The sequence below is a fragment of the Schistocerca piceifrons genome, chromosome X, assembly GCF_021461385.2.
Source record: "Schistocerca piceifrons isolate TAMUIC-IGC-003096 chromosome X, iqSchPice1.1, whole genome shotgun sequence".
NCBI lineage: Eukaryota > Metazoa > Arthropoda > Insecta > Orthoptera > Acrididae > Schistocerca > Schistocerca piceifrons.
The window spans coordinates 175,264,165-175,283,306 of NC_060149.1; the positions used below are offsets into that span (position 1 = coordinate 175,264,165).

Genomic DNA, 19,142 nt, shown 5'->3' on the forward strand with positions numbered 1-19,142 from the left:
CTACTGCACGTTATTGAGACCTCTTTTAACAGCATGTGATTCATGTTTTGCAAGAGCGCAACTGTGTGGAAACCAATGTTTTCATGCAAGACGGGACAACACCTAATGTCACAAGCCTACGGGAAGATCTGCTTAATGAAACCTTCCATCTCCTGATCTGAATCCATGTGATTTTATGGACACAGCATCTTGTTGATGTCACTGGTGCTCATACTGAACAAATTGTTTCGGCAGCTGTTAATAATAAAAATCAACATTATGTGTTTCTCACTTGTTTGACCTTTTCTGCCCATGTCCGGTTCCTAATTCATTACATATGGAACCATTTCTGTACATCTTTCTTGCATTCTCAGAGCCAAATTTGCACTCTGTGGCCAAAATTGGAACTAATTTTTTCCAGCATAAATCAGTTCCGCATTAATGCATTAGAATACCTACAAGTTTTGCAGCCATATGATAATTACAGCCCACACTGGACCTCTGGGAGTAGCTGCACTGTAATTATAATCACTCAGTATTTGAGTAGGTAACTCAAAAAAAAAAACACACACACACACACATACACACACACACACACACACACACACACACACACACACACACACAAAATAGTTGACCCAGTGCACATGCATATAGCACCTCTAACGCTATTTCCTTCTTCCTGTCAGTCGCCTCCATTTTCTGCCCTATATGAAGGCCTCTACCCTGTGCCAAAATGGCACTTTGCATACGGAAGATGAAATTTATAAAAAATTTCCCACAATCAAATACTAAGTTCAACACCTTGGAAAAGTCTTTTAAGTCACATTTACAGCATCACTTCTTTTACTCTAGTGAAGAATATTTAAATGCAATGCATGAAACATATTGTACAGATATTTAAATGTATGAAGTGAATTACTTGTAATTTTAAATACGTATTCCACCCATCTACTTTGATCCATGAAGTAAGGGTGTTGTGGTGTGTGACGTCATTACAGCGCGGAGTTTGAGTTGGTTTTGTCTGTAGATGTCATCGAGTTGTGTTTGATGGCGCCCTCTCGACATTTGTCGCTGGTAAGTAATTTTTTTTTTTTTTTTTTTTTGGGTCTACGTTGTAATGTTTTGTGTACTGAATGTGTTTTAATTTATGTAGGGATGTTTGACTTTTTAATTTTTGAGGTGGTGGTGTTTTTTTTTCCTAGTTGTAGGCGGTGGTTTTTTCGTATCAATAGTTATGATTGACCTACACTCCTGGAAATGGAAAAAAGAACACATTGACACCGGTGTGTCAGACCCACCATACTTGCTCCGGACACTGCGAGAGGACTGTACAAGCAATGATCACACGCACGGCACAGCGGACACACCAGGAACCGCGGTGTTGGCCGTCGAATGGCGCTAGCTGCGCAGCATTTGTGCACCGCCGCCGTCAGTGTCAGCCAGTTTGCCATGGCATACGGAGCTCCATCGCAGTCTTTAACACTGGTAGCATGCCGCGGCAGCGTGGACGTGAACCGTATGTGCAGTTGACGGACTTTGAGCGAGGGCATATAGTGGGCATGCGGGAGGCCGGGTGGACGTACTGCCGAATTGCTCAACACGTGGGGCGTGAGGTCTCCACAGTACATCGATGTTGTCGCCAGTGGTCGGCGGAAGGTGCACGTGCCCATCGACCTGGGACCGGACCGCAGCGACGCACGGATGCACGCCAAGACCGTAGGATCCTACGCAGTGCCGTAGGGGACCGCACCGCCACTTCCCAGCAAATTAGGGACACTGTTGCTCCTGCGGTATCGGCGAGGACCATTCGCAACCGTCTCCATGAAGCTGGGCTACGGTCCCGCACACCGTTAGGCCGTCATCCGCTCACGCCCCAACATCGTGCAGCCCGCCTCCAGTGGTGTTGCGACAGGCGTGAATGGAGGGACGAATGGAGACGTGTCGTCTTCAGCGATGAGAGTCGCTTCTGCCTTGGTGCCAATGATGGTCATATGCGTGTTTGGCGCCGTGCAGGTGAGCGCCACAATCAGGACTGCATACGACCGAGGCACACAGGGCCAACACCCAGCATCATGGTGTGGGGAGCGATCTCCTACACTGGCCGTACACCACTGGTGATCGTCGAGGGGACACTGAATAGTGCACGGTACATCCAAACCGTCATCGAACCCATCGTTCTACCATTCCTAGACCGGCAAGGGAACTTGCTGTTCCAACAGGACAATGCACGTCCGCATGTATCCCGTGCCACCCAACGTGCTCTAGAAGGTGTAAGTCAACTACCCTGGCCAGCAAGATCTCCGGATCTGTCCCCCATTGAGCATGTTTGGGACTGGATGAAGCGTCGTCTCACGCGGTCTGCACGTCCAGCACGAACGCTGGTCCAACTGAGGCGCCAGGTGGAAATGGCATGGCAAGCCGTTCCACAGGACTACATCCAGCATCTCTACGATCGTCTCCATGGGAGAATAGCAGCCTGCATTGCTGCGAAAGGTCGATATACACTGTACTAGTGCCGACATTGTGCATGCTCTGTTGCCTGTGTCTATGTGCCTGTGGTTCTGTCAGTGTGATCATGTGATGTATCTGACCCCAGGAATGTGTCAATAAAGTTTCCCCTTCCTGGGACAATGAATTCACGGTGTTCTTATTTCAATTTCCAGGAGTGTATATAGGTCAAGGGAAATGACAGATTCCAATTTTTGTAGTTTTATATGTAGGTATTGGTGTTTTGGTATCATCAGCTGAGGTCAAGGGAAATGTCTTATTCCAATTTCCATAGTTTTTGCTGTAGGTGTTGGTGTTTTCGTATCATCAGCTGCAGTTGACCTATGTAGGTCAAGGGAAGTGTCCGATTCCTGTAGATGTTGTAATTTTTTTGTTCATCATTTTGTGTGTTTTGGGTTCATGGTGTATGTTTTTTTTACTGCTATATCTAGCTTGCCCCCTCCCTAAAACCCCCAATTTCCTGCGGCTGTCCTGTCAGTTTGATTGTATTTTTGGAGGGAGATGTTACTGTCTTATTTATACGTATTCTAGTGTTTGTTGCCATAGTGACATCATAGGCCCATATTGGAGATGCTTAGAATAACCATCTCCGCCATATTGACGTCATGGGTCAAAGCAGACGGGTGGAATCTGACACTTCCGTAATACTAGAATCACTTTCATTTCTATACATCTAAAATTACTTGTCCAATATCTTACGCATCAGCTGCTTTTGAAGATAACAGGGTACAAAACAGTAAAACAGAAAGTTCAATGTTTGGGAGTATTAATAAAAAATTAGGTCGGAAAATATTGTTTAAGTAAAATAACAATAGTTACAAACTCAAACTTCAATCAAATTTGTTTGAAGGATTTATTAAACTGCAGCAGTAAAGCACGCAAATTGGCACGAAAGAGTAGTGTTGGAACCAGAGTTTCCTTTGTGTGGCAAAGTGGACAGATGGTTTGAGGCACACTAGATTAAACAGGGATTCCCTGATAAGTCACCAAATACCCAGCTGATGGGAGATTTATAGGAAATCTACATTACATGCTAGGAAAGGATGAGATTTGAAAATGTGAGAAGTTAGATGATGATGTTTGGTTTGTGGAGCACTCAACTGCATGGTTATCAGCACTTGTACAAATTCCCAACTGTTGCTCAGTCCAATCTCACCACTTTCATGAATGATGTGAGAAGTTAGAAGTGACAAGACATGGTTCAAGGTTTTGAAGTGATGTGCAGTGCATGCATCAGTTTAAAGTAAGTTTTCTTTCTTTGTGTTTGTGTGTAAATTCTTTTATTAAGTAGAAGCAGTTGTTATTCAGAAATTCTTTTAATTTGTTTTTAAATACTGGTTGGCTATCAGACTTTTAATACTATTTGGTGATCAAAGATTTTTTGTGGCAGCATAATTCACCCCTTTTGGTGAACCCAGAATAATGGAGATCATTCTTTCTTCTAGTGTTGTAGCTAAGCAATTTGCTATTATTTTTGAATTAGGGTGGGTTATTACCTGATTACATGCTTTTGTGCAATAAATGCCTTTCCTCTTAATGACGAATTACCCCAAAATATGACACCATATGAATGCAGTGAATAGGCACAGTAGGCTAATTTACCAATACATCTATCACCAAAATTTGCATTAACAATAATAGCATAAGTAGCTGAACCCAAATGCTTCAACAGATCATCAATGTGTTTTCTCAAATTCAATTTCTTATGAATGTAGTCACTCTGAAATTTCGAATATTCTGCCTTAGCATCAAACTTCTCTTCAACATCTACATTTATCAACAGTGTTACGCCGTTTACTGTGCAGGTCTGTACATACTGTTTTTTCTCAAAATTTAGTGAGTCCATTTGCACACAACCACTTAATTTTCTGAAAGACATTATTAGAACTTCCTCAGCTAATTCTTGGTTGTTTGATGTGATTACTATACTTGTATCACCGGCAAAAAGAACTAGCTTTGCATCTTCATGAATACAGAGCAGCAAGTCAGTAACATACATTAAGAACAATAAAGGGCCCATGACTAAACCCTGTGAGATACAACTACATCTACACCTACATACATACTACGCAATTCACCATATGGTGCGTGGTGGAGGGTACCTCGTACCACAACTAGCATCATCTCTCCCTGTTCAACTCTTGATACCTTCCCAGTTAGAGAACTCTGCTGATTTTTGCAGACTATCTGTACTGATAATTTCAACCCTCTGCATTCTTCCACTTAAATATGGCTTAAACCATTTGTGCACTGTTCCACTCATAATAAAATACTTATGCTTATCAAGAAGGATTTGATGATTCACACAGTAAAAAGCCCCCAGAGATCACAAAAGTGGTAAAACAGAGGCATTTTCCATCAAACAGGAATAGGCAGAGTGAAGTCTGTGGTTTCAAAACAAACCTTTGAGTTTATGACTGTTAAGCACAAACCAATAAAGCAAACAACGTATGTTTTTGAAATTACACACTGATGTTATTGATGAAATTAAACTGCATAGCAAATAGTTTCAGCAATAAAAGTAACTGACATCTTTGGGGACACACAATTAATTAAATATATTGTGCACATTTTAATTCACTTATGGTTTTAGGCAATTCATCTCCTCAGTAAAAGTAGTTAGAACCACGTTTGAGTTGAACCATAGGTGCTCATTAAAAGAATCATTAACAACTGTTTCACAACATTTTTGTGCCCTATCAGCACTATAAGACTACACACAAGTGAGGATTACAGTGACATTACTTTATGTAAAATTATCCACTGTGGAAAGTCTATATTGTATTCGACACAATCGATTTTTATCCAGGTTGTAGTGAGATACTCTCACTCAATCACTCCAATAAAACTACATATCTACTGAAAAGAAATAGTTCGCAAACTACGAAAATATGTTCCTAACGAGTTACTCTGTTCATTAAGAGCACACAAGACAATCCTATTGATTATGTTACCTGACTGATGATTTAGTTTATGATTCTCGAATGGTACGTCATAAAACAATTCCATACCGGATCTCTAAATAATTCAGCAGCACCAATAAAACCACTTTATATTGCCTGCCTGACATCACGTTACTTTAACTTAGCGCCCTTAACCAGTGCTTCCCCAGACATCAGATACTTCAGAAATCATCAAAGTAACTGTACGTAGGAAATTTACAAGGTTGCCAAAATAATGGAAAACACCACCTTTGAATAGTTGTACTGATGCTGTAACACTACGTCCGACGGTTTACTCATGAAACAACGATGAATCTTTGTAGTAACACTGTTTAACTGTATTCCACGGTTGAGATTGTACTAAATCCCGACGATAATTAAAGACTAACTCTGAAACTGCCCAAATCACATGAAGCAATTTATTCACTTATCAGTGACGAGTCTTTCCAACCAGGTTTGCGCTGAGTAAATGTATTAAAAATCGATTACTTCGTTGTGTAACCCACCGGTTACATATTTTTAAGCATAGAATATTAATAGCAACCAAATATAAAACCACGCGGAGGATTTCTGGAGATGTAAAAACACTTTCCGCTGTAGTTAACAGTTCTGTATGTACGCAGGAGGAAAGAAAAACAGTTAAGTTCAGATGTTCGTTGTTGGTACTTAATTTCTGCCGCCTAACTTGAGAACCCATAATACTAAACAAGCCTTTACATGGATTGTAAAATGAGCAATTACACCTAAAATAAACTTATCTTACGACGTGAAATTCTACTTACAAGTTCCCCGTACAAACAAAGATGTTATACATTGGAAAACAATAAACCAATGTCTATACGATTTCATTTTCTGCCACACCCGCCGTTGACAAGCTGCTCTCTGTCATAACAATAACTCAACCAAAGATATCTACAAAACATTTCGCTACGTACACGAAGAAAATCTCTGGTTGGTGAAACAAGCCATAGACAATAAAGATGACTGAACGGGAAACTAAGAATTGTGAATTGTGATTTGTTAATCTCATAACGTACATAATACAAATCATTTGATTCAGGTACAGGAGGCATGTCAAAATTCCAGTAAAAGTTCACCATAAATACAGAAGAGCTGATGTTAACGAACAGCACCCTTACAATATTAATACAATTTTGTTATATACACATACAATAAAATCTAACACTTAATTACCTGTTGCTCAAATTACCATTTCATCCTCTAGGAATTCTTCTGTTGAATAGAAGCATCACTTCCACAGAATCTAATATACCCTCGTTTTAAAATTTCTGGCTTCATATTAAATATGTTTTTGTCCCTTAACTTGTTATACATTGTCATCACCGTATACTGTGGAGTCCGTGCATATAATTTCAACTAGTGCGTGGGTATCATAAAATTATTTCTAATTCTCGTGTAATATGTGTGGTTAAAATGATTCTCCTCAAATAATTTTTGTCTGCTGTGTAGGAATACTATAATTTCATGAATGTATATGAAGGGAACAGTTAGAATTGGTAGTTTCCGAAATAATAGGTGACAAGACTCTGTTTCCTGTGCAGTACACATGTACCTGACAATTTTCTTTTGCAATGTTCAGTATTCGAGATACACTACTTGAAGTTCGCCAGAAAATCACACCATATCAAATAACAGATTAAAAATAACTATGATAAGCAATTTTTCTTGTACTCAAGTCGGTGTAATTTGCTATTATTTGTATTGAAAATGCGAAACTGTAGAGTTTATTTGATAGAAAGTCAATATGTGTATTCCAGCTTAAGTCCTTGTTCACATTTAGTCCCAGGAATTTGACTGTGTCAACTTCTTTCATAAGTTGATTTTATGTTGTATTTTAAGTTCCACACTTACACTCTCTTACTTCGTCCTTGCGCTCGCTTATCTGGTCACGTATGCCGTGCTCACTCTACAGCAGCTAGTGCGCAAGTACGGGATAACGCCGCGCCGACAGTGAGCAGAAATTTTCTAAGTCCGTGATAAGTTCCACACAGTGACTGACTAAGTTATCATTTGACGGAGTGTTCTGGAACAGTGCAGCTATGTTCGTGATGCTTAGTCGTTACTATAGACGTTATATGCGTCGGCCTACTGTTTACAAAGTTACTGATATTGTGTCAAAACTACATCGTCTTAAGTTGAAGCGCAAGTTATTTTGCAGGGATCGTCGTAGTTTGTCGGTTGTGTTTTGAACTTTACTGCGACTAAAAGTGGTGATGAGCAGCATGGCAATGTTTGGATAACTGCTGTTGTACTGCATTGTTCTGATGCTAAAAAGGTTCCCAGTCTTGAGAGTTTCAACAGTCGTGATGTGATTGTGTATCGGACATTTCTGACTGGAGAGGTGTTTAACAAAGATATGGATCATATATAGTATGCCTCTGGTTTTGACGACTAGGAATCGTCATAAGATAAATGTGTTCAGGGAGTTTCTGTTTGGTTTAAATGTGATTTAAACTGTAAAGAGAGCTCAAGGGCGCGCTGTTTACAAACATTACGTAACATACTGTAACATCCTCCAAGTCCAATGTTCACAGAATGTACAACACGAATTTGCCACCCACACCACCCTCAACAGAACCACATTAATACATTTGTGAACAGGTACACTATGTCATCAGGATACCATGCTGAGTACCAGGGTACCCAGAGAACCCAGGGGTCCAGAGGAGCTACAAAAGAAAACAAATCATTTCTCTGCTTTCGGCAAGATCAGTGCATTGTTTTATTAGTCTTTATCATTCAGTTACAGTAATAAAATATTACATCACCAATAATCTTAAATCATCTTTAAACTAATAACACTCTGGTATGGTTTCCCATAATGGTATGCTACAATGAATTTTCGTAGATCAGGCTCTGAACGCGCTCTGCAGTAGAAGAGATACATAAACAGGCTAAATAGCAATCTAAACTGATGGAAGATACTGTCAAAATATCCTTGATTTATAGATCATAATACACAATAAGAAGCACAGTTTTCCTCTTAGACAAATCGATCACCAAACAAGCAATAATTGTTAACAATTAGCATAAATAACATATTTTTAATACTTTTAAATGAAGCTTTTGTGCAGATTTCTCCCCATTGGTCATTGTTTCAACAAATTATAGACTGCTGTACGCATATCTTATTACCCCCAAATAATTTTCCCTTTTGAACATAACATTTACTGTTAACCCAGTATTAACTTACAAACATTCACATATATATAAACTCTTCCAAATTGTAGATGATAAACTACTAAATTTGCCCCTAAAATTGTGTATACTCTGTACAGAAATTCGAACTTATGTATCAAACCAACAGAAATCACAATCTGTCAATCTCCATAAACAATTATGCCACTTTACACCCTACTTCCACATATGCATTTTGTACGCCTCCTTACTCCTCTTTATTTCTTATCATTCTGCCAGTTTTTCATCCAGCTACAATCATTAACATGCACCAAAACAATTATGATCTAACACATGAAACAGTTAATAATTTTATGTGCAATCTTATGGATATTGTGTTTATAGATATTGAAACAGCTCATTTATTGCCTCTTGGATAATTGTAGCCCGTAAATTGGGCATCTGGTGTTCGCCACAGAATATCCTTTTGAATTTTATTCTTCCTTTTCTGCCCTCTTATTCGAATTTTAACCATTTCTTTCTAGAATTTATTACCATTTTGTACTTCACCCAAAAATCTGTGCACAACACAATATCTTTCTCCAAACATTTCACAATAAATCAGCTCATTGTAAACTCAAATCCTATCAACATTTCTTCCGTTATAGGCTTAGTTAACCCACCTGTTTCAGCTTTAATTTTTACTTCAGCGACTGGAAAAATTAATAATTTCTTGTTCTTATGTCTATTTACAAAATTTTCTGAGTTGGCTAATACATTACTCCCACACTCGAGAAGTGCACATATTTTCTTGTCATGAACATCAGTATCTATGATTAGCTGTAAGTTTTTAATTTCTCCTGTCACCAAATATTCTGCTCTTAACCAGTTGTTCTCAGCATCCCTTCCCTTTCCTTCTGTATTTAATGCACATATACACTTATGCTAAATCAGTGTCATCGTTTCCATCAAATAATTTATCAAATGTTTCCTTAGAACCCATTTCATTTTAACTCCCCTCACTACTCTAATTTTTCGCATGCACACAGTTAAGGTGCAGTATGACTCACAATTATTAACTGAATGATCACTCTCCTCCTTGATGTGCAATTCAATATTAACATCAGCTCCTAAAATGAAGGGTTCCCCAGAGACCATTACTAATTTTGGGACCCACTTGCTGGGATTGCATTGTGATCAGTGGTCAAGCATAGTGTGAGGGTGAGAGTTTCAGTTCACTCCCAGAGGCATCAGTGATACAGCAGTATTTGTGATAACTTTTTTGCAGTGTCTACAAAGGTATAAGTATCTTCAGAACTGCAGTCAGTGGCTGGATCCGAGTGCCCATGCACCGAAGGAGTGCTGATGCCTCATCAGTGAGTTGTAACATTGCTGCTGCCAGTCAGTGCCATTGCCATGTGCTGTGCTTAATGAAATAGTGGAGTGAGGAAGGACTGCTTAACTAGATGTTTTGCGGTGACCTAGTACAGTTCCCACTTCAGTACTCTCAAAGGCAGCCTATTGAGCACTAAGATGGAGACTGTCGACTGTGGTCCAGGATGTTGTCATGAAGACTAGGCCCTGGACAATAAGCATGAATCGAAGAAGACTGCAGTAAATGCTCATCATTTGACTAGGTGGCTGTTTGAATGCACCTCATCTGGCCAGTGTGAAAATGTAGGTCATCCATGATGACCCAGTAGTGGAGGAGGTCTCTTCGCTCACCAGTCTTCTAATGCTAGATGACTCAGTTGGCAACATTAGCAGACCACGACTGTGGTGTGCATCAGATTGCCTGTCTCTTGCGGTTGAAGTCAGAAAGCAAGGAGCACGTTGGCCACGTCAATCAGCTTGTCATGGTTTCACTGAAACTTACTAATCTGTCATTCTCTCTGGTTCTAGCGACAGGGACAGAATGGCAACAGAAAAGAATGTGTTCTTGAGCTTCAAAAGCCTCTCTATTTGAAGGATCAAGCCTGTACCTATTTTGCAGTGGCTCTAAGTGTATAAGTGCATTTGTCCTCATTAGACCAATTCACACTCCTTGTCTCGCTATGGTAATTCAGTAATAGTTCTGGGTCACTGAGCTCAGTTCTTTTCTGCCTACATTTGAATTTGTGGTGTCGCTTAGGCAGTGAAGTTACATGGCATTACCTCACAGTGTCTTGTTAAGTAACACAGCAACGCTTGCTCCATTCTGTGATCTGTTGCATTTGTGGTACGCATTGTTCACATACCGATTGGTACATCAGCCCAGCCCTAACCTACTGTGCTAAGCTCGCCTGGTAGAACTGTAGCATTTTATGCCTGCACAATAAAATTATACTGCTATGCGACATGCAGCACACCCTTGCCCCCTCACATTTCAAAAAATTCGTCCAGAATTTTGCCTCGGCTTATTCGTTAACTTCATCTCATAAATCTAACTGCATAATTGTACAAGATACAAAATGTTGTTAGTCGTGGGAGCTGACTTACATAAGTTGTTTTGCAATCCTATATTAGCATCTTGAAGTTGTAGCTTGCTGAGCCTTTTTTACAATTACGTTCTATTAGCCTTATATCCATTTTTTATGAACTATACCAATTTACAGTTCCCTAATTCTATGTTTCTTGGTTTATGCTGTTAACCACGTGACAGGTATTTGGCGTGTTGATAAGTCTATAGGATGGATACTTCTACTTCTGAGACAAAAGTAAAGTATGACAATTGCTATCAGTAATGTGGCAATACTAGTGGTTCAAAAATGGATCAAATGGCTCTGAGCACTATGGGACGTAACATCTAAGGTCATCAGTCCCATAGAACTTAGAACTACTTAAACCTAACTAACCTAAGGACATCACACACATCCATGCCCGAGGCAGGATTCGAACCTGCGACCGAAGCGGTTGTGCGGTTCCAGACTGAAGCGCCTAGAACTGCTCGGTCACATCGGCTGGCAATACGAGTGGCCATAATGTTTATGGTTACCACGTTTCGGCATCAGTTCTTTTGGTATTATTGAGTATGTTGCAACATTTGCCCCATAAAAATTTTGCCCTCCTGAGATGTTATCAGTGTGTCTAAGGAATGTAAGAGATAAGGATTCAGAGTGTGGTTAAGGTAAGTTAGATTTTGCATTGAAAGTACTTTCAGTTGTTTGCAGAGCAAATGAAATGGTGAACAGTCATACCTTTGATCGTAGCTGGGAGATGCAAGTTCGTTCTGGCTATCTCACAAGTCGTGCTGTTTACAGAAGTACCACTATCACATAACTCGAACTTGACCATGCCATGAGCTTTTCCTTATATAATGTGCTATGAATGTGCAACACATCTGGCTGTCGAGAAAATAACACACCTGACTCCAATGATTGAATGCGAAATGCATGCACTGCTCCTATGCTGATGACATGCAGCAACATCAAGATTACTGCAACCCATCTGGTTGTTGCTGGTGATTTGCCACTTAAAGTAAAGAATTTTTGTCCTCCTTTTCCTCCTTCGAAAACGCATATACACACTAAAACAACTAAGAAAAAACATGTTACTACTATAGAACTACAATGAGACACAATGTAACTTTATAATACATCTGACAAGAATGGAACATCTCATAGACATAATACAACTAAACATGAGTACTACTATTTGTTGCATGACCTTAATGCATATGGTAAGTTATGCATATCCTGCTTGACCACTGGTATACGCCTCTGAACTCATCTATTCGTTTTTGTCTGCCCTGACTATCATCGAGACTTGTGGTAATGATGCACTATTCCTCTAAAGCGTTTAACTCTACTCACATAGACAATAGACGTTTTATTCAGAAAGTGCACTTTAATGTTTACTGGCAGTCATTTCGATGATCTGATAAAGACGCTAATTCTTAGTCAAGAATTTTTCCGTCTTTACCTTAGGCATGTAGAGATTGATGACTAATACCCACTGACCTTCTCGATATTACGGTAATTTAGCACGTCGTGTGAATTGTTCCTGTCGCTCCAAAGCTTTAGTATTGGTTCACTTTACTTTCTATCATACCTCCTGTACTTTTTAGCAATTTTATTAACCGATTTACAGTCTGGTCCTAATATAGGAATCATAACATCAAAGGAGAATAGCATTTATCTACCATACACCGTATCCGAAAGTGAGAGACCTGTGCCAGTATGCATTTTAGAGCTATATGTGCAAACTATGTATTGAAAATATGTATCCTATTCTATATGTTGTTGTTAACATAATAACCCAACATTTTAGAGATTGTCCTATACATTTATTCTATTCTGCCATTAGTCTGTGGATGGATTGAGCTTGTTCGAAATTTCCAAATATGAAGTATATCTCATAAATATTTTATCATGTCCCATACAAAATTTGTGACCTGATCCATAACTAAGTTATCAAGTACCACAATTTTAAGTATCCAGTTGTTATTAAAACCTGGGCTACTGTAGTAGTCAAGTAATCAGGCACAGCTCCACTGCAAAGAACGTTGAAAAATGATCTACAATTATCAGTACACATTTAGTTCCAGTGGGTGGCCTATTAAAAGTTCCAAAAGTATCAGGTCCAGTGATTTGAAAGGGTTTAAACTCCTCTGGTACTCTTTGCAAAGGGATATTTTGATGAATAAGATCAGCTTCTTGTGCACAAGGCATACAGTCCTTTACATATTTCTCAACATCACATTTCCTCATTCATCACCAAAATTTCTCTGCTACACGATCTGTCTGTTGCTCAGTGCACTCTATGACCTGACAACATATGGTCATGTTCTTCCTGCAGCACTTCCTCCGTGAAAGCCATCAGAACCCCTATGGATGATCTGCATTTTTCCATTCTGTTGAACAAGCACTCATGTGTCACAAACTGTGATTGTGACCTGAATGCCTGACAATCTTTGTCAGTCGCTTGTGCTCTCTGCCACTCCATTAAACTTTTGTCTACTACGTTTAGCACTACAACTTTCCTCCTTAGTGTACCTACACTTGCATGCTTTTTACCCAGTTTGTACACTACTTCACAATCAAACTCACTAAATTTTTTCAAAGAAAATTCCACGCTGGCTGTATGAATGATATTTATTAAATCTGCGACCGGTTTTGCACCACTTATTGGTGCATCCTCAGACAATCTGTACAAAAAAATAATATAATAGGAGCACATACAAACTATTCGATCCTCCAATTCTGAGTTGTAAATTAAACATTTAAATAGCCAGTTTTTTTGAACGAAACAAGGAAGTATTCACATACACTATTTATAACATAGTAACGTTGAACATTGCCTTGTAGCCGCTCCCCACCATTCATGTCCAATATACCGTCATCTGGTGAAAGCGGTAGTTAAAATTTAAAAGTCTTTTTTAAAAATTATTTAAATAATGGGAGCGGCAATGACCTAGAAAATAAAAATAAAATAAAAATAAAACACGAACATTGCGGAACATTAGTGCCGGCCGGAGTGGCCGAGCGGTTCTAGGCGCTACAGTCTGGAACCGCGCGACCGCTATGGTCGTAGGTTCGAATCCTGCCTCGGGCATGGATGTGTGTGATGTCCTTAGGTTAGTTAGGTTTAAGTAGTTCTAAATTCTAGGGGACTGATGACCTCAGAAGTTAAGTCCCATAGTGCTCAGAGCCATTTTTTTGAACATTAGCATGAACAAATAGCGGAATTAGGGCCATGTAAACATATCAGAACATACTGTGCAAGTTGAGAGGAGCCGTGTGGCAGTGGACACAGCTTGACTGACTGGCCACAACCCGGAAAGAGTTCACGCAGTGGCGCGAGAATTGCCAGAGCCCGGATGACATGTACAAGGTGTGAAGAGTGGAGGGTGCTGAACATTTGATAAACAATTCCGTATATCTATTTTTTTAAAAAAAGTTTAATACCATACTAGGTGGCCAATCTAAAAATGGGCAGTTAGTTAAAACCATAAGAATAATACATGTGGTGATTCTGAATGCGTAAGGCCCGGAGTAAGCATAAAAATGTATTGGACAGAACCTACTAACAAGTAAGCTATAGGGATAAGGCTACCTGTTTAAGTAATCAAAATTTTCTAAAAGACCCTTGTGTCTCAGATAGGTCTGGGTATTAAGTGAGGAGCGAGGGGATTTCTTCAGAAGTCTGAAGATTTCAGCCTCTTTGGAAACATTAAGGGTGTTGCCCTTACTTTCCAAATGTAACACCAGCATGTTATTCTGGATACCAGTGATATGGTGACCCGTTTCCCGTAAATGCGCACCTACCGCCGATTTTGAGCCTGGGTCGCTGCTGTGCTCCTTAAAGCTGGTCTCCAAACACCTTCCTGTCTGGCCTATGTACTCCGCATCACAATCATCACAGGCGATACTATATACCCTTGATGACTCGAAACTATTCCATGTTGCAGAGTCTTTGTGCCTGAACTTTGGTCCATTTTATTTAGGAATATAAATGGCCAGATTTATTCACTTAGAACTTAAGCATTTGCCAATTCTGCTTGAAATGTTACCATAGAAAGGTATCCTGTGCAATTTACGCCCAATAGCTAATCTGCTATTTGCCAGCTGTAGGGAAGTGAAATTTCCAGGTGTGAGTGGGGTGTGAGCAGTGTTATGTTTTATGTTTATCTTCCGTAATAACCCCTGTTAATCTTTCCAACAAAATCCACGTTGTATCTATTCGAAAAGCTGATGAACTGTATTACTTTAAATTCCCGATCCCTGGATTCTTGAGATAATGGGACCGTATGCATCCTGTGTAGTAAAGCCTTTTTGAATTGCAAAGGGTGATTAGATGATCTATGTATCGCGACGTCAGAAGTTGTGGGCTTTCTGAAAATATCAAAATTAACCAAGTTCCCATTGATTTTGACCAATAGACCTAAGAAAGGAAGGGTGCCATTAATGCTCTGTTCTACAGTAAATTGGATCCTCTCGTGTATTTTGTTTAGTTCACCTAGGAAAGCGTTTCAATCCTGGAAAGAACTGTTATATAGCAAAATTATGTCAGCCACATATCTAGCCCAAAAAATTATCCTTTCAGAGTACCTACTTAAGTCAACCATCATATTATGCTCAAAAAAGTCATAAAAACGTTGGCAAGGCAATAAGACAGTGAAGGTCCATTGCCAAGCTCTGTTTTTGGATGTATGTGCTATCCCCAAATTTAAAATAGTTATAACCTAATACCAATTTGAGAAGCTGCAATACCTCTTCTATGTCTTCTAATGGTCTGCCACTATGTTCCTTTAAATTTTCACTAATTGTTTCGTGGAGCTGATCGATTGGGATGCTTGCATGCATATTTTTTACATCAAATGAAACCAGGGAAGTACCCTTTGGGATTGTCAAGGCTAAAAGTTTGCTAATCAATTCCTCTCTATTTGAGGTATTGAAATTTACCAGATGCTTGAAATTCCTATTCAAATATTCAGCCGAATGTTTCTCAAGTTGAACACCTGGGCTATTCCTGGAGTTAATGATGGATCGGATAGGCAAACCTTCCCTATGGAGTTTTATTACACCATGAAGTCTAGGAGCCGATGGGGTCAACGGAATAAATGACCTCTTATTAAAAAGTCTGAGAAAGATACTTGTGTTCCTAGTTAGCTTTTTAATATTCGCTACGTATTTAGCAGTTAGGTCATACTTACTTTTCTCGATGTGGTTGGTGTCAATAAAATGCTCGACCTTTTCATCTTACTGTTCCTCCGAATTAACTACGACCGATTTAGACTTATTCTCTTGCACTATAATCGCACCATTATCCCGTAGCTTTTCACTGATCCTACGTACTTTAATATTCTCCTCTGAGCCTATAAGAGAACTATGACTAGGATTACCTAAGCTGTTAGAGCAATTCTCTACTATTTTGGTTACCTCTGTAGCCACTTCATTACGCTGAGCCGTCGTCATCAGTTTTCCATCCAAAGCAGAAACTGTATGGGAGACCAACCGATCCAGTTGCTGCAGCGATATTTTGTGTGATATATTATAGGATAAACCCTTATCCAATAAGCGTTTCTCTTTCCGATCGAAGACAATGTCGGTTAATTTACACGTCTTTGGAAAAAATTTAGAATCGCACTCAGTAACTGGAGGAACCGGTTGCTTCAAATTTTGAAGATTCTGCAATTTTTTATCCTGATTTAAAGTGAGACTTTGCTTAAACGAATCCAGGTACGCATTGATATGATCTGAAACCCATTGGAATTGTTGTCCCTTTAACATGCCAGCTAAACATAGATGAGCCATGTATAGCTCCTTATTTACGGAGGCCTTTTTAATATACAAGGAACGAATCTCATTGCCCAAGCAAATTAACATAATATTTCTTAAGTACACTACTGGCCATTAAAATTGCTACACCAAGAAGAAATGCAGATGATAAACGGGTATTCATTGGACAAATATATTATACTAGAACTGACATGTGATTACATTTTCACGCAATTTGGGTGCATAGATCCTGAGAAATCAGTACCCATAACAACCACCTCTGGCCATAATAACGGCCTTGATACTCCTGGGCATTGAGTAAAACAGAGCTTGGATGGCGTGTACAGGTACAGCTGCCCATGCAGCTTCAACACGATACCACAGTTCATCAAGAGTAGTGACTGGCGTATTGTGACAAGCCAGTTGCTCGGCCACCACTGACCAGACGATTTCAATTGGTGAGAGATCTGGAGAATGCGCTGGCCAGGGCAGCAGTCGAACATTTTCTGTATCCAGAAAGGCCCGTACAGGACCTGCAACATGCTGTCGTGCATTATCCTGCTGAAATGCAGGGTTTCGCAGGGATCGAATGAAGGGTAGAGGTAGAGCCACGGGTCATAACACATCTGAAATGTAACGTTCATTGCTCAAAGTGCCGTCAATGCGAACAAGAGGTGACTGAGACGTGTAACCAATGGCACCCCATACCATCACGCCGGGCGATACGCCAGTATGGCGATGACAAATACATGCTTCCAATGTGCGTTCACCGCGATGCCGCCAAACACGGATGCACATGCTGTAAACAGAACCTGGAATCATGACGTTTTGCCATTTACAGGGGCTAGTTACTCAGATTTGGGTTGATTATAACTGTATTTCACTGAACATATGTCACTGTTTAATAAAGAATATGCTTCCTCGAAAATTTAAAAAAATTTGACTAGGGTACACTTTCATAGTTTACTGTTACCTGGAGTTCTGCCGTGTCTAAATCTTTCGAGCAGTTGTTCTTCATGAACGAAAAGATTCACTCCAAGAAGGCGCTGGAGCCAAGGATACTGCACACAAGTCCTACCACATTGGAAATATTTGGTACACCTTGCTCAGGTACTGAAGAAAAGAAGTTAAGTCAGTTCACACCGTAATCACCATCTTTGATTACACTGCTGCTAAGGTAATCTTGATGCCTGCTGAACCCCTCACATAAGTCATCTATGATGAAAAAGTTCCTTTTTAAAATATTTGAATACAATCCCCTCCTAAAGAGAAAAAGCTGCAAGAGATGCATAGAGGATGTCATCTGTCATATTGTACTTTTCTTTTGTAGGTACTGAAGCATACTGCTATAAAAGCTGTTAAAGTCTTCAGTTACCTCCTTCTATAATGGCACAGACAATCGATTTAAGAGTTCCTTTACTTTGCTACCAACAACATTGTCTGGATTTTAGAACTGAGATGTATCATTTGTTTATAAGCTTCGAGTATACTTAATTCAGATCTTTCTAGTGTCTTAGCTACTATTTAGAGCCATTTACCAATATTACTTAAGAAATTAAAGTAGATTTCAGATTAACTCCTTCATCTATCTCATCTTTCATGAAAATGTTAAGCAGTTATTGTGGACAGTCAGGAATACTATTGACATAACTTTTAATTGCTTCCCAGGTCTGAAGCTGTCTAGATATGGCTGGTGTTAATGAGAGTCGCTTAGTTGGAACATGACTCAAAATTTCACTCAACTCCAAATCCATAATAATTTTAATTCTTCTCTTCTTTTGTCTGAGTAAGAGAAGTGATTGTATATCGTTAAGGCTACATTTTCTACATGCAAACTTAATTGGATTATGTATGATATGATTAGAACAATCAGCTTTCAGTAAGTTAGGTTTCCAATTTCTCAGCAACTGATATATAGAATGTCTTTTCCAAAGTTTGTACTAACATTGTCTGCACAGTAAGAAGACACATGATTTGCATCCAAATCGTGTTTTTCTTTCTTTAAAGGGTCGAAGTACTGGACGCAAACTGGAAATGTTTTTAGATCGCTTTTGTTGGATGCATTGGTTGCCAACGAAAAAAAAATGTTTATATTTCCTGGACACCTTAAAGCAAACACAAAACCCTTAACACTTTTAAGAGCAAGAACGTTCTTCACAATCATTTCTGATTTAGTTCATCTACATGTAAGTTTGGAAGCAACTGCAAAAACAATAAAAGTATGGGACAAGTTTGTTTCCACAGTCCATACTTGAATAACTTTCTGCATGATGCACTAAACCAGGTTCATATGGGATGCTTTTATCATACTCTTATTTGGAGTTTAAGTTAACAAAATAGCTCGACAGTTTATTTGAACTTCTAGAATTACACT

At 39.4% G+C, this 19,142-nt stretch overlaps 1 protein-coding gene across 1 annotated transcript in view; it reads right to left on the minus strand.

Moving 5' to 3' along the window:
* Positions 1–6,324, minus strand: part of LOC124723140 — a 54,119-nt gene extending 47,795 nt beyond the window's left edge. Inside the window, exon 1 of the mRNA XM_047248329.1 lies at positions 6,215–6,324. Within this exon, the coding sequence (XP_047104285.1) occupies positions 6,215–6,281 (67 nt within the window). The 5' untranslated portion in view covers positions 6,282–6,324. The remainder of the gene's footprint in view (positions 1–6,214) is intronic.
* Positions 6,325–19,142: the final 12,818 nt, after the last annotated feature.